Below are 17,187 nucleotides of genomic sequence, written 5' to 3'. Positions count from 1 at the left end.
TCTCATCCACTTGAACAATGCATGACCAAATTATTTCTCAGTATTACAGAACTATTTCTCACTAGCACAGTACTTGTTATTCAAATTACTGTAAATACCAGTGCAGGGCATCGCTTCCCTGGGAACAGGGCAGAGGAAGACTTCTCACTACTTTTCTTCCCATAGTAGAAGCTTTAAAGGACTAGAAAAAAGCTGTGAAATCTGTATGAAAGCCTTTCTCTCCAGCCACCTCCCCCGTTTCTGGGTTGGCTATTGTAACCGCTGCGGCCAAGAGATGCAAATGCAGAACTTGTGTCTCTCAACTGTCAGAGTCCATCAGACAGGGCTGATACTGAGCAAGACACGCTGAAGGTACACGCATGTTCACTTCTTACAGTCAAGATCTGTACCTTTTGCTTCTTTCATTATATAACTATTATACATTTTACATTTATCAAAAATCAGGACAGAAAAAATGTCACTGTGTATCTTCCTGTTCTCTCATTCCCTTTGTGACAAGAGAAGCAGGGAAGCTTTGAGTCATCAGTAAACTAAAGCCTTTTATTATTGTTATTAGGAAAACGCCTGTTGTAACCAGAACTGAGCTACTAAAAATAATTCCCATCCTTCATTCCACAGAAAATCAGAAAACAAACCGAGTTCAGTGCTCAGCGGTTACTGGCCTGGCTCTTCCTCCTCAGCAAACAATCCTGTGCAGACAACACCTGCCAGAGCTGGGTGAAATCCTGGCCGTAACTGAGAAGCTGAGGGTTAGAACTAAGTCCAGGAGTCCTTCAGCTCTCAACAAGAGCCTCTGCTTATATGATGGCAGCACTGTGCACCTTCTTCCCTGGGGGTTATCTGACTGGGACCTCGACAGAACTGTTACCCCAAAACACCAGGGATCATTCTCCCTCCAGGCTGCATGTACAGACTAGTAGGAAAGATGATAAAACTCACCTTCACATCTGAGCACTGCGTTGTTCCACACCACATTTCCTTCCTTCAAGATGCAGGTGATGGTTTCTGAGCCATGCGTCCTAATGAAGCCCTCGTCACACAAGAAGGACACTGAGCTGCCAAGCTGGAGGCTGTCACCAAATCGCTTCCCATTCACAGGCACACCAGGGTCAGGGCATTCGTTGTGCCTAAATGCTGAGAGGGAAAGAAAAGAGAATAGTGAGGTTCTGCCTCTGTCCAATTCAGAAGTATGATGGACCACAAAACTAGGAATTAAGCAGCACTTTCTGTGTAGGCAGTAGTACTTGTTCTTGCCCCTGGACAGTGGGATGTCCTCACAGGGAAGACCAAACAGCATGGACTTGAATCTGACCTACCAAAGCCACTGTGTTCCACATGGACAAGCCAGCCTGTGGCAGATACCATGTCATCACTGCCTCTCTAAGACACCCAAGTGTATGTTCCCACCATTCATCATTTCATCTAGTTGAATTCACTTAGATTTTTCCATCCCCTGTCCCTATTGCAAGCAGTTCATTTGCCCCCTGAGAGAGGAAGCATGAGATTAAACCCATATGCCTCTAAGAGGTGCTGGGATACAGCAGCAACAGGGGCCAGAAAGGAGCCTGCAGAACCAAATCGTTGTCTTAGCCATCTTTCACACATGAAAAATACACAAATACTCAAACACTTTAAAAAACTAAAGCATCTGCACAGAGGGGACATCAGTTAACCATTAAGGAGGAAAAATGAAAGCTTTGAGGTGCTGTAGTTAAAGGGAAGGGTCCTGTCAGCACCCTCTGTGACTGACTGCCATGTACCTCGCTTGTCATCATTACTAGGGTAAAATGAAGGACACACAGCAACTGCCGTTCTAGGTGCTGCAAAGTTGCACATGGACTTGCACAGACACACAGCCCTGTTTAAAGGCCTGCGCTTTTCCAGCAGCTAAAAACTAGGCCAAAAGTAAGTCTATAGCCTTCATTCCCCATTAAGTGCATAATTATGTACTAGATCTTCACATGCTGGGAGGTGGTCTTAAGACATGAGCAGCATATTAAAGATTAAAGCCTCCAGATTAATTACACACACATGCTTTTAGTATCCTTAATGCACTTGACCAAAGTCAGATGAGTTCTGGATTTCTTATGAAGCATCATTACTCTTCTAATATCTTGTTATATACACTGCTGAAGGGGAAAACACAGGCTGAAGCTGTTCTTTGTGCTCTGCTATCTGTCCCTTGTAGCGGTACGCCGTCTCCTCTCTCATACCTGACCTGGGATGGCAAGGTGTCCAGCCAGACTCAGCACCTCCCTGTTGCTATTCAAGCAGTCAGAACACATCAACTGCTGAAAACTTAGGAGTCATTTACAACAATAAAGAACTTGCTTTAAAAATGTCTTCATTCAGGGGACAGCCACAGCTGCAGCACGGGTACGGAACGTACCAGAGACACATCCTGGAGGGACCACCAGCGTTCCTGGGGAGCTGCCTCCCCCTCACAGGGTCTAGGGCTCAATCTTGGCTATGTGATAGTACCATACACAACCCATTTCATCTGTGAACCTTCAGCCTGCTGTAATGTGGCAAATGATTATTAAGACCTCTGATTTTATTTTTTTAATAAAGAGGATTTGCTGTCATGGCTCGAAGGGCTGTTAATTCAGCTCTGTTACTAAAGGCTGTTGTAACAAAGTCATTTATCAGTTCTGCTAAACAGGTTTAATAATGCTCTGTAAGAAATTATAGGACAATACGAGGATAAAGTTACCACAGCATCCATCGGAGGTTTGTAGGCGCTGGTCTGAGTTGAAGCCAAACATCTCTGTGGAAGTTTCAAGGCTTTATACTCTAAGACACTGCTACGTGTTTCCCTTTAACTTCAAAATCATGTGTGCTTTTAAGCGACTGGAAGTGGTGACAGGACTGACTGATGAACACAAGCATCTGAGATTGAATAGTTGGTGCTGATCTGCACCGAGGTCCCCACAAAGCAGTCTCAGCCCAGTGAGCAGAACAGGGGCATGAGAGGAGAGCAGAAAGCCCATGGAATGCAGCAAGCTGTGGGCTGGTGGGAGAACAGAAACCCCGGCTGCTCCAAGGATGGATAATCCAGGGGCAAACTGTGTCTTTCACACTGCTGGACAACACTTAAACTTCACAGCCAGAAAGAACTTGAGCAATCAGCTCTAAGCTTGACACTGATCCTCAATTACCCAGCTGCAAATCTGAGGTAATCCCTAATTTTTGGATTTATTTGGGAATTGCAGGAGTTATAGTGAGATCAGACTCTTGCCTATTAGTCTCCACCAAGAATTTAGAGCATGAAATGAAAACCAGAAGGAAGGATGGGGCACTTACTGGTGAAGGTTATGTTGAAGCCTCTCTTCTCCATGGAGTGGTCGGTCTGGAACTCCAGCCTGGCTACGTGACCGCTGCTGGTCAGAGAGGAGGGGATCTGGTTTCCTGAGAAGGTGCCCAGCACCGGGGATTCGGCAGTGCCACCATCCTTCACAGCCAGGAAATCAAACTGGGGCTCCACATCAAAGTCATTGAAAGCCAAGTGAATGCGGCTCTCGGGTTTAGCTATAATTAACCAAACACAGTGCAAGCTGCTTCCGTATTCTTCAGGGTAATTTGGTGACAGCACAATCCCAGACGGGGTGGTGAAGTTGAAAAAGCAGGAAACTGCAATAAGAAATCACCATCAATCACGCAGCACAGCTCCTACGAGCTGCTCTGTCGCGTCTCCCCCTCCCCTTACCCCCTGAGCTGGGAGATTCCTGAAAATTCCCAGTTGCTTTGCTTCTCAGAGACAATTAAAGCAAGGAAGGGCTCAGTGCTCCATTCACTGCCTGCTGTCAGTGATTTATTTGCATGGGGAAGACGTGACTTCAAAGTAGTCTCCAGACCCAGTTTGGGTTATTTGCCATTTTCCAGCCTAGCTCAGGCTGCTTTTACTGCAGGAAGAAAATGCCACTCAACCAGGTGGGGATTTGCTAATTTGCGGGTGAATTCTCCTGCACATCCCTGAGAGAAATCCCACACGAGAACCAAATGTGTGACTACACCTAGTGAAAATGACATCGGCATTCAACGAGTTGGCACAACGTAAACCTGCCGTGAGGAATCAGCTCACTGTTCCCCCAGCAGAACCCAGGCTCATCTGCTGCATCCCCACCCAAGTGCTGGGTAACTGTGGATGCAACTCTGAGCACAGCGCAGGCTTTCAGGGTATGTTTGAAAACATCTGCACTTTTAGCCTACTTTTTATTAGCTAAATACACTTTTCACCCGTGCTCCTCAGCAGATGTGACTGCACCCAAGCAATCCCACTTGGACAAATTCCTCGCATTCAGACTATGCCCACCCTGCATTAAATAATTGCACAGCAATAAATAATAATGCATTAAATAATTGATACAGCAATAAATTGTCAGCGCCTTTGAGAATGAGCTGCGAATCAATCTGCCTTTGTCTCTGTCTCCTTGGGCAGCTGTTTACACCTCTGCCAAATGGGCACTGAGGAACAAAAGCTGTTTGGTTTTGGTAAGGACTCTGAGCAGGCAAGGAACAGCCCAGGAACCATCCCCAGCTTCCTCCAAGTGCCAGGGGCTTTGGGGTAGCTCTGGTGGGCTGGAACCTTCCCCTTCCCATCGCAAATAAATCACTGACTTCTGCTGGCTTGCAGCTCACCAAAAAGAGGCACCAAACCAGACTGCTGTTCCCATGAAAATAATTAAACCCGGTCTCTTCAACTGAAGTTGAGGGGAAGAGTGCGCATGGAGGAACTCTTCAGCTCTCCAGGGGTTTCAATATATACTGTATTTCAGCTGACAAGGTCCATTAACTTGGAAAAGCAAGGCTGCCTTTTAAGCAGTACCTACCCAACGTTGGTATCTTATGTACATATGCTTTACTCTTCTCTTTCCCCACCAACACCCTTGGCAAAATCCATTACTTAGAACATACATCTCACTAATTCCTGGCAAAAGGATATCACACTGAAGATGAGGCTGGTTTTAGTTTGGCATTTATACAATTATTTGGTTCAATGCTCACCCTTCCTCTGTTATTTTCCCTGTTTTCCTTCAACACTTAATGGTTTCAGATCAAGTAAGATGGACGTTACCATGACGTTATCAAGGTTAAGAGCTACAGAATCTATTTCCAGCAACAAAGAGAACAGATTAAAGAGAAAACAAACTGCAAAATATCCTCAGGATTTGGGCTCTTTACTAGATGCTGAAATATTAAGGGATGCTGTCAAATAATTCTGTCAGCATAAGCTTGGTATAATCTGCCTAGGAATAGGGATTGAAAATAACTGCACAGAGAGAAGTCTTAGTGGTAGGAACTCCTCATCAAAGGGGTAAATTAGCATTCATATAGGACCTACAGTATCACACAGCCCACAGCAGAGAGGTACGGTTGCTAGCACAGCTATTAGAGCACAGAGCTGCCGGCTCCGTTCGGGAAACAACAACAAAGAACTTGCTGACAAAAGAGAGAAAAGCACAGTGAGGGAAGAATAGAAAATTAACCTTTGCTAAGATGAAGCACAATGACAGATTAAAAAGCAACACATAAAACCCACCCTCAACAGTCTCCACTGCAGGGAAGTAAATGACACTTTTGATTTTCCATAAGATAACGAGTGCAGCAGCCAGCCAAGCTGCAGGAGAAAGGCCACTGCCCCACGCACCCGCATCCCCAGCCCACAGCTGTGGCACCCGTGTCCAAGCCCTCCTGGGTGCAATGGGGAGCTCGGCTTCACCCCCCAGAGGGACAGACCCAACCCAGGAAGCAACAATGGATCAGAAGGTTCACGGACAAGCTCATGGTGTCTGTGATATGAAGATTTTTCTTGATCTTTTAAAGCAGGAGAGGTTTTTCTTCAGCACAAAGTGGGGGGTTCATCTGGGGCTGCACCAGGATCCACGTCAGCCTCTGCTTTCTCAGAAGGGCTTTGCTGGACACTTCGATAAAAGCAGAAGCTGTTTATCTAGATGTCACAGACACTGAAATGTGCTACCAGAATGAAGAGGACAGGACCCTCAAAAGGAGGAAGGCAGCTGAGCGCTACCTGTCTCATGCTGTTCTGTGCATCTGAGACAGCTGGGAACAAAGAGCCCCTGAGGAGCAAGCAGTCACTGGCAACGTGACAGGCAGAGGTGAGTCCTGCAGCCTGCCCATCAGGATGCCTGAGCTGGGAACACCCGTCACTCCTTCAGCTAAGAGATGGAAATTAGTATTTATGTTCGTTGTTCTTAGACGTTACGAGGATGTTTCATTATGTGCATAGCACAGGCTCACATTTATAACCTAAACTGATCTTTGTCAATAATTACCATTACTGATCAAGTACTGCAAAGGTAACAGGAAAAATCCCTTTATTAAGTAGAGCAGAATAAATCACAGCAAAACTGGGTAGACACAAAGTACCCACCAAAGCCAGTGAGACCCATGTCACTAACCAACGAGTACAAGGTCTTTATTCAAGTCAACACAAACATTATCAAGATTCTGCCTTCATTTAGAGCAGTAAAACAGTGAAGAAACATGTCACTGCTTCTTATGGCACAAGTCGAGTGGACATGTGGCTGTGGCATGAGGACGCTGCCCCATGGTCCCCTCACAGCGTGTGATGCTCATGGCCAAGCCAGACACAGAGGGATCTGATAGTTATTCACCAGCAGAGCTGCTTGTTTCTGCACCTTCACCCAGCAGCAATTTCTGCATTTCTCTGGTCAGACCAAGCACAACTTGCTTCTCTTTTCTTCTGCCTTCAGAAGATCCTGCCTCCTCACAGACCGCCCTGCTTCTCCTGCAAGGAATGCCTGGTGGCCCCAGACTCTCCAGCTCATCCTGCACATGGGAAAGCAGGGCTGATCCCAGGGAGAGGGCACACCTGCAATGCATGGGAATGGGAAAGGCACCAAGTTCAGGAGCTGAAAACCACGCAGGGAATCACTGTGGTAATTACAGTCTCCATAGAAACTGCAAAAAATTCCTGACTTCTCTGTCAGCTTTCAGGTATCATCCCCACAGCCTTGGACCGGTGGGAGAGAGCTTGAAGGTAGGATTTTCCACCTTACCTTTCCTTTTGAAGAAGATCTCTCCTCTAGGCATAGCTGGTGATGGACTGGAAAACCAGGAGCTCAGCAGGAGCCTGGTTAATACCAACATGCCTCAGTCAGGAAGTGCATGTCCCGAACAGCCGAGAGTGCTGGGAGCTCAGGGCACTGTTCCAGCTGCGAGGTAAAGTGCTTCGTATCCTGTATCTGTTTCAATGAACACATCTGCATCACGATGCATCTTCCTTCTTAAAACCCTGAAGCACCAACAGGGCAAGGGGGAGGTGAGGGAAAGGAGTCTAGAGCAAATACTAACTGGGAGAACTTTGTGCATTTCAGAGCAACAAACTCCCCAGCTAACTGATGGAGTAGGTGTCAGTGCCAGCAAGTGGCTGATGGGGGCCGGACAGCAGGTAAATGAAGAAGAATAAAAAGTAGGCAGACTTTGGGTACCAGATCTTGAGGAAAATATTATCACTGAACCTAAAATAGACTGTGCACAGGGAAGAGCACTAAAATACTCAAGTGGGTTTCATTTCTATCTACTCCAAACAGGAACAGTGATGGGGTTACTGGGAATAAGAAAAGTTCCTAAAACTTACTGGAAGATGCTGATCTGCAGCAGGACGGTGTCGTGCTACCTGTCTGCCAGTGTTCTGCAGCCATCTGTTGTTATTCGGGAGGTGCTCCAAGGCATGAAGACAAGATCCTTTCCTGTGTGCCTGTTTATTTCAGATGGAACCCTCCCCCTCCCTGCAGTCTCCCCTGGGAACTGGTGGGGGTGTCCACAAGACCAAAGTTTAATTGCCACTTTTTGGCAAAAGGCCCAAAGCGGTCGAGTGCTCTTGTGATGTACGTCTCCTTCGTGGTTTAGCAGAGCACCCTCCTGCTGCTGCGATGCTCGGAGCCATCCACAACTGCTGCAGTGTATCCATCTCCTGAAAGCTGCTTCTGCAACAGGCTGGGACTCAGCTCCACACAGCCCCATGTCCCCAGCACAGTGCATGAAGGATGACTGCTGCAGCACTGCAAAGGTGAGGCACCCCCGAAGTGCGTAACTGCAAGTACAGTACCTGCACATCACGATGAAGTGCAGCAGAGGGTGTGTGGGCAGGTTCAGCCACATGTGAAGTTCTGCTCATGGGGAACAACAGAAGGAACCTTAAAGATAAACTTACACACATGGAATCCACCAGCAAACTGGAAACACCCCACTGCAGCTTCCTCAAACACCAACCCCGCATGTAAAGCATTGAAGTAAAAGAAGACAGGCATAAGGAAACTTCTCTGCAGACCAGATTGAAGATGGCAACATAACACACAAGACATTCTCATTTTCTGGATATTGAGATAGGGGAAGAGGACAGAGACAATCTCCTTGCCTGATGAAACCAGTGAGTGTCATTTCAGATTCAGGCTCATGTGAAGAGAGGCAACCCATCATGCTGAGCAATTGCTGTCAGGAACACGGACAGATGCCTTGGCACAGGACAGCTCATTTATAGCAGCGTGAAGCCCTATCAGGGTAACAGTTCAACTGATTCAATCAGTAAAATAACAAGGATGGAGACAACTCAATACACTGCATCCTCCCGACCAGCACTGAGCACATGGCTGGGAGCACCTCAGATGAGCCAGAGAGAACTCACTGACAGTAACACCAAGGAGAAAACAGGCTCTGGTTCAACCCAGGTGGGTACCAGCTCTCCTTAGATAGAGACACCAAGGGGAACTTCCCAACTTAACTGACAAGAGGCATGATGGAGGCTGTGCAGCTTGAGACAACTCCCAGCAAAGAGCAGAAGGGACTGGGCTGGTCAAGCAGCCTTCTTATAAAGTCACAGAAAGGGAAATGGGTAATTTACATACAGATTACACCAAAAAATGCCCGGGGAGTTCACGGGGGACAATTATAACTCAATTCATTGTCATTGAGAAGCTTCTTAAGTGCACTGCTGCCCAGCACAGCACTTAAACATGTATGTCTGCTTAAGCAAACATTTAAATCTCAGTGCTTTGATAAACTAGGGCTGCAATGCAGAACGAGGGCTTTGAGGGAAAGTGCCCTGCTTAAAATTAAGAAGGGAACGGTCTTACATGGCTGCAACCATGAAACAAGGTTGTTAACAAAAGCTACAAATCCCTCATGTATATAGAGATCATGGTAATCCTGCCTTCATTTAATTTGCTTCCCTTGCTGCCAGAGAAAGACCCGATCACAGCAGCTCCTGGGAACAAGCTGAAGATAAAGAGCATTTCTCCACTGATTTGCTGCTCTGAACCCAGCAAGATCCAGGGCAAGCAGAAGGTGTTAATGGGTCCTGAAGGACACACATCTGCTGCAGAAGCCATCTAAGCCACAGACGTGGCCTTGGCAGGCACCAAGCCTGGTTCTTGGCAGAAACCCAGGATGCGACTGGCTGCTCTGCAGAGCCCAGAGCTGACATGGTTTGGTAGGTTAAGGTTAGCTACCAAGCCCCTGTCCCAGCACATCTGGCAGAGATAATTAGTGTCTCTGCCATTCATCATCAGGAGAATCGTCTCAGGGTGCTTGTGCTTCATAAAAGCATTAAAACCAGAAAAGCACAAGAAAATAAAGCGCCCCACACGGCAAACCAGCGGGGAAAGAAAAAGTAATAGAATCCTGACAGTTCTTCCAAAATCCACTCAAAGCAACTGCATCTACAAGTCCAATGTTAGCTAGAAAAACAAGACCCGTTTACAGCAGGAGGGAGAAACATTTTGTGAGTTGACATAAACTGTTCCATCAGCACTGCAGAAAGTAAGGAATGAAGGATAAAAGAGCACACAAAGGGTCCAGTTTCATCAAAATGCTGCAGTTCAAAAGCCTGAAAAACTCCCTTATAATGAAAAAACTACCAATTCCTTTAAAAGAAAACCTTCTGGAAGTGTTATTGGACAATAAAGGGTCATTGTGATCATCTTAACCATCCACCTCCTTAATACAGACTATAAAACAATTCCTGGTGCCTACAGATGTCCAGAAAGGAGCACCCCCACCTCAATCTATAAACGATTAAGGATGGAGAACCCAGCACTGCCTTCAGTAGCCTGCTCCAAGGGTTAACCACTCTCTCTGTTAAAAAGCTATTATTTTTAAAAGGCAAACTATGCTTTTATCACTGCTAACTTATAAAACACACTTTTATCCAAATTACTCTTCCTAGCGAAGGCTCCATAGGTTGCTGTGAATAACAGGTAGGAAAAGAAGAAAAGAGAAAAAAACAAAGAAAGAGAAAGAAAATAATGACCAATTGACAACTTAATTTACAGCTAAATGAAAACCTTGCCAAGTGATATGAAATTACAGGGTTCTGTTCAGTACATTGCTGGGAAAAACATCTCTTGCACTTTGCGTTTCCAGCTCCTAATCCTGATGTTTGTACCAGACAGTGCACACAAAGGTTAGCTGCTCAGCTCAGAACTAACATTTGTGATGCTTCAAAGACGAGCTAAGATTATGCGGCAGGTATAATAGGCTGATATGGGATTAACAAAAAGGAAAAAAAGAAGGAGTAATTAACACTACGGAGAAGAGAGATTTTACGTTGCTATTAAGGAAAATCAGATGTTTAAAAGAATGGAAAAATCCACAAAATCAAAATGCCTGATGAGGATGACTGATGCTGCGAGGGCTGGAGCAGCTCTGCTCTGGAGCCAGGCTGAGAGAGCTGGGCTGGGGCAGCTGGAGAAGAGAAGGCTCCTCAAGGGGACACCTTAGAGCAGCTCCAGTGCCTAAAGGGGCTCCAGGAAACCTGGAGAGGGGCTTTGGACAAGGGATGGAGGGACAGGATAAGGGGAATGGCTTTAACCTGCCAGAGGGGAGATTGAGATGAGCTCTTGGGCAGAAGCTCTTCCCTGTGAGGGTGCTGAGGCGCTGGCACAGGGTGCCCAGAGAAGCTGTGGCTGCCCCATCCCTGGCAGTGTTCAAGGCCAGGTTGGACACAGGGGCTTGGAGCAACCTGCTCTAGTGGAAGGTGTCCCTGCCCGGGGCAGGGGTTGGAACTGGAGGAGCTTTAAGGTCCCTTCAACCCAAACCAGGCTGGGGTTCTACGACTGTGTTAGTGCCATACACCTGCACGGTGACAGGGATCCTGAGCTGTGCCAACCTCCTGCTGCAGCCAACTCAAAGACAACTCTCAACAACCCAAAGTGTTTTGTTGGTGCTCAGTTTGTCTGAGAGAGTCGATGCACCATTTCCAACAAGCCAGCACAGCCTCCAGCAGTGGTGGCTCCGTGCTGCTGCTGCTGCTGGCTCCTGCACAACTCAGCGACCATGTGCAGCTCGGCCAGGAGAAACGGGCTGTGGCTAAGGTTTACAAGTGAAAAAGAAGGGAAGAAAACTTAACATCTGCTCCAAAGCCAGAGAAGAAAACACACCATTTAACATAATTTCAATTGGAAATGCTTTGGGAAATGCCTTCTGTTCGGCTTAGAGGAATATTATGCATGACTACTGCTGTGAGCAGGTTATAACACAAAATCCACTTACAGTAACACAACAAAAAGAAAGTTACTGGAAACTAAAGAAGATCCTAAAGCGAGACCAGAGCATGACCAAGAGCCCTGTAATGACTATCACATCAATGGACATGAAGTGTCTGGAGGTGTCCAGAAGTTCTCTGAAGCAGCACAACTCAAATGACAGCCGCTCCACATAAACATACATGTGCACACACACACACATACACACACATACATACACACACACACACACACACAAACACATACACATCTACACACACGTTTATCCCCAGCCTGTGCAGAGCTGCAGTCAAGCGACGCCAAACAAATACCCGTCAGCTCAGTGCAGAGACCTCCCTCCCCACTTTGCCTGGTGCACTCTGACCAGCGCATATAAAATGCTGGTTTACTTCACTGTGGTTTATTTACCCTCAGAACATGGGACGGGTCCAGAAAACTTGAAGTTTGCAAGTCTGAGATCAACGAGCTAAAGTTGGATCAGAAAGTAAGTAGGTTTCAGAAGGGACTCTCCCAGTGCAACTGGCAGAGGAGAGGGAAAACAAGGCAAAAGCTTTGCCTTTACTCAGTGAGGTGGTTACAAGTGACACATATTGTCGTGGCAGTTCCTATCATGATCATCTATCACAGCAAGTGACGGCACTGCTTGGCGCGAGTCAACCATCCAGTTAAAGGTGCAGGATAGAAACCTCAGGAGTTGTAGGTCACAGGCCCCCAGGGGCAGGGCTGCAGGAGAAGGAAGAGGAGCAGGAGGGAAGGGAAGGAAAGGGAAGGGAAGCTGCTGGAGGAGAGTAGTAAAGAACCTTGTAAGACTTACTGAGCCCTCCGAGAGCACTATCCCCCTGCAGAGGGGATGTCAGCTCTTCCTTTCCTTGGCAAGCAAACATACACCTCGTGAAACAAATTCTGGTCAAAGAAAATGTTTTGTAGCAGGGCCTTCCACTGCAATAGTTCCCATAAAATCAGGTAATGAGTGTTCCCCTACTATAGATGAGTATGTTTAAACAGTAATTCCAGACATGTATTTGAAAGTTATGGCACTCCCGAAACACCCTGCTCCCCAACTACATCTATCCACACCTTCATCATTCTCACTGCAGTAACTGAACAACTCACCAGCTTCCTGTTATAGCTGTAATTATGGGCTGGCTCCCCATTCATAAACCTAATAATCTCCTCAGCCACAGGTAACTGTAGACTTCAGTTTGAATATTATATCCCTTATGAGTTATTACCATCAGAGCACAAACTTCATCTAAGTAGCACAATGGTTTTCCTGAGGTAGTATTTATCTGCCTGACATCTCCTAAGCCCATTTTGCTGTCCTTCAAGGCTCCAAGAAAACTGAACATCGCTCTGTATGAAAGCAATGGCTCAGGTTATCCTGGGTTACGGGAACTGCTTTAGCTTTTGGCAGATAACACAGTTCTGTAACTTTGAAAATGCAAGTGTCAGAGTGAACAACAGTAACTACAGAGCTGATTTGAGCACTATGAGATGTTGCAGAGTAGGGAGAAAGAGAGGTCTTCAGTATCCAGTCATCAACCCAGACATCCACGTTGCACAGAAGCAAGCCACCAAACTCAGAGCACAGACAGATGGACAATTGTGCCACCCGATCCAGCTACAGTCCTACAGCTTCCCAGGATCCCATGTAGTTGTTTCAGGCATCTCAACTGGTCCGAGACAATCTGAACACACACAGGGCCAGGGATACCTCGCCTAGTAGGGGTTTGCAGAAGACATGCACGAAGAAGGTCTTGCAAAATTTCTCCAGTACCCTACGTGCTCACCCTGGACAGTTAAGGGATGCAATGACAACAAAGAGGATGAAGATGGAAGGTCTGTTATCATGAAGGCACAGAGAGTCACGAATTAAGAACCCATTGCAATGAGCAGATGCATTACTTAAATGGTTTGTGTTGCTTTGTCATGGAAGCCCCAGGAAATGAGTTCTCCACAATAGATTCTGTCTGCTCATAAATCATTTGCTCAGGACAGCGGGATACACCACAGAGTGCTGTTTAATCTCCATCTGCATTTGTCACGCATTTGCAGCCAGAATCAGCAGCACTGAATTGTTTGCATATTTCAACTAGCAGCACATAAATCAGGTTACCTTATTTTCCCACCTCATGCCCAATGCATTTGCTGGTCTCCCAATATTTACAGAGTTATTGCTAATCCCACTACAGATTTCACACCAGGTTACACATTTTGTTGTGTAACCTCTTCTGATTCATGCACACTGATGTGATGCTGTCTGGAATAAAGGTAGGGAAGTAAAGGTATAGAGAGGCCCATGAAAGACTTTTTCCACTACCTACATGGTGCCTTCTTGATTCATAAATATCCAAAGCTGAAGGACCACAGAGAACAGAATACAGTGGAATTATTTTAACTGAAAGATTCATGCCTGTGCTCTGCTTTGCATGGACTGCGGACTGAGGCTGGATTTGATGCCCTAGTTCAGTATCTACCTACCAAAACCCAATCCTACTTTACTGGAAGGTCCCCTTTCTACACTGTTATGATCCAACACTCTCATACTGGGCACAAACGATGGGTTTAGTCTCACTGTAAACTACCAGCAAGAACCTCAACCAAACCGTCAGCTGCTCAAATTCATCTGAACTTCTGGGAAACAAGAAACCCGCCAACTTCCGACATCAGCACAGAAATGGTCTAACATTTCCCACCTCAAAACCAACCAGGAAAACTCCATTTTCCTCATTAGCATCTTTAGCTGATTTGTTTAGAAAACCAAGCAGGAAGGGAACTGTGGCATCTGGAAAAGGCAAAACTCACAAAGCAATTGCTTGCTTTCCCCAAATAGACATTTCTCAAATGCTCAGAGCTTAAATTAGTGTTTGAAAGACAGGCCCTTGCTCCAGTTCCCCAGAGTCTCCCATAAACGGCAGTGTAGGGATACTAACGCCTCTGCTTCCACAGCTCCTGAGGAACCCACATCCAGCTCTGGAGCAACAAGGTTTGCTCCCTGTGCTGTGCAATCTCTTTGGTACATATCAACTGCTGCCACACTACAAAAGGAGCATGTTCTACTGCAGTATCAAACATCAGCCTATCTATTTGTCTGCACATGAACACACACTTCTAAAAATGAACATTTCTGGTTTCCATATATCCATTTTCCCCACACTTTTGTCCTCTGTCTGTTGCTCAATGGAATTTTCCTTCCCTATTATTTTGTTAGGTTCAGTCTCATTTGCCTACACCCCAGCATCTGTCCAAAGACTTTAATATATCCCACTAAGTAGAGATGAGACAAAAAGAAGAGTTTGCTTGTCACCAATTGAGGAAAATACAGATACTTTTGTGCATTTTGGTAATGCCCAAATACAACATGGTTTCTGAGTGACGGTTCAGTCAATACAATAAAGCAGATTGACCCGTGCATCCTCAAAGGACAGTGAGACCATTAAAACCCAAGAGGGACTGTGCATGTAACTCCCATTTCCATCTGAAAATTGTCTAAGTCACTACTGAGAGCGGAACACCCCGCTTCTGCTGAGAGCTCATGCAACAAATTAAAACCTGAGGCCCAGCAGCAGGAAGCCTGAACACTGTCAGATAATGAAGGACAATTAAATGGGAGGAATAGAATGAAGTTTTACATTAATTTCTCTGTGTGTGCTCATGTCCATGCCTCCTGTCTCAGACACCAAAGCCCTGCTCTCTCTCCAGAAGTGATGTGAACCACAGGAACCTGCCCTATTCCTTGTACCAAGCACAGAGCACAAACGTCCTCTTTACACCACCACCTCACCACACAGTATTTTAGAGCCATCTCCTCACTGACTTACAAACACAAACTGGTTTCTGAGCAGACCACTGGCTACTCTTTTGGCAGGTAATTGTTTTCTGTCCCTTCAACTCAAAGGCAGGCTGGCACTCAAACTTCAAACTGTCCCCGTGGCGAAAGGTGGATCCTTCTCTCCTGCCGTAGGCTGGGATCCCAGGATCACCGCAGCTCCCTTGGTCGATCTCTGAAAAAGAGAAAACAGAAGTTGCATGGGGAAGGCTCTGACACAGAGCTGGTGCAGTACCTGGCTTGTGCCTGTGCCGCATCCTGCTCGGCAGCGCTCCCGCATCGTATCCCCAAGGGAGCGCCGGTCCCCTCCGCACTGTCTTCCATGGGAGCAGGGGCAGCAGCAGCGCAGAACGCAGCCAAGATCGCTGCCATAGCACATGGATTGTACCACTGAGAGGCCCTCCTAACAACCTAACTGCTTCCTCATCCTTAAACTAATCCCAACTAAATGAAAAACACATTTCTCATTTACATTTCATTGTAAATGAAAAACTGACATTTTCTCCTGCCCAAGGAGATCCTGCTCTGCATTCACTTCAAGGACCTCTTGTGAAGCACAGACCACGTCTCACTAAACAGGAGCAGACCTTGGACTCCTCTGGCAAAGGGGACACAGTTGAGCGTGATTGTCAGATTCCCACATCTCCTGTCTCTCCCTCCCCACCCCACTGCCGTTCCTGCTTGTGGTCCCGAAGCAGACAGCTGCCACCCTCCTGCACAGAAACACACCGTTAATCTCTCGCTGCACTTGTATTTTGACTTCAAATAAATCATGAACACAATTTTCTGTTATCTTCTGCTCCGTCCAATTTCATCTCAAAAGGGCCCCCTGCTCTGTATCAGTGCGCTGCAAAACTTCATTCCTTTACAGCCTCTCCACTGCTCCCACATTATCTGCCTCACATTCATCTCATCTTCCATGTTCTCCAGTTTTTATCCCCATCATCTATGATCAGCCTCACTGTCTTTTCTTCCCATTTTCAATTTCTTACACCAAATTGGAAGCTTCTTTTATGACATTTGCTTTACAGAGGAAAATCACATAATCCAAGATTTGCATGACTCCATTTAATATTCCAATTTGGTTTGAGTAACAACAAGCACCTCATTATTATTCTGACTTGAGGCAACTTAGATACAGGTGTATTTTGAATAGAAGTCACAACAAGGCACCTAGCTTCTGCTACTGCTGCATGCATCCTGAACTTAAAAGTCACTGCCAGGTAACGAAGCATCCCCAAAATAATTTAGCATAAATTAATATTAATACTAAAGTTATCATGAAATAGGTCTCTCTTTTTGCCTGTCAGTGAAAACAGTTGGCCAGGATTTATGTATCATAGAATCATTAAATGGTTTGGGTTGGAAGAGACCTTAAAGCTCATGCAGTTCCAACCCCCTGCCACGGGCAGGGACACCTTCCCCTAGAGCAGGTTGCTCCAACATCACTGTGTCCTGGCAGAGACACAGGAATCCGATAACACTTCCTGCTACAAGCCAGCAGCCTTTAAATGTTAATTTTTGTTATTCCTTTCCTTCCCTCACCTTGAAGTGTAGAAACACAGGATTAGCAAGCAGCACCCATGGCAAGCTGTCCTGCAGGATGTCCAACACCCAGCGCCTCCAGCTCCTGCCACCACTGCAGCCTGTGATGCTGGGTGCCCTAGGAAGTGAATGTTGGAAGTCCTGGTACCACTCTGGTTGCTGACACTTGGTCAGAAGCTAACACATCACCTGCCAGCCCACCCTGTACCCGGCACTGGTGGAGCCATGGGGAGCAGAAAGCTCTAACTCTGAAAAGCAACAAAACTCTTGAACACAGACACTCACCAC

The 17,187-nt window shown here is 46.3% G+C and overlaps 1 protein-coding gene across 1 annotated transcript in view; it reads right to left on the bottom strand.

Moving 5' to 3' along the window:
- Positions 1–17,187, bottom strand: part of LOC104413724 (CUB and sushi domain-containing protein 2-like) — a 188,317-nt gene that overhangs the window by 19,636 nt on the left and 151,494 nt on the right. Inside the window, exons 13-15 of the mRNA XM_010024797.1 lie at positions 15,347–15,529; positions 3,304–3,630; positions 940–1,134 (exon numbers count right to left, since the gene is read on the bottom strand). Of these exons, the coding sequence (XP_010023099.1) occupies positions 940–1,134; positions 3,304–3,630; positions 15,347–15,529 (705 nt within the window). The remainder of the gene's footprint in view (positions 1–939; positions 1,135–3,303; positions 3,631–15,346; positions 15,530–17,187) is intronic.

Source organism: Nestor notabilis, unplaced genomic scaffold (genome assembly GCF_000696875.1).
Source record: "Nestor notabilis isolate BGI_N333 unplaced genomic scaffold, ASM69687v1 scaffold5272, whole genome shotgun sequence".
Taxonomy (NCBI): Eukaryota; Metazoa; Chordata; class Aves; order Psittaciformes; family Psittacidae; genus Nestor; species Nestor notabilis.
Note: the sequence above shows the minus strand (reverse complement) of the source record. Positions and strands in the feature narration are given on the sequence as shown.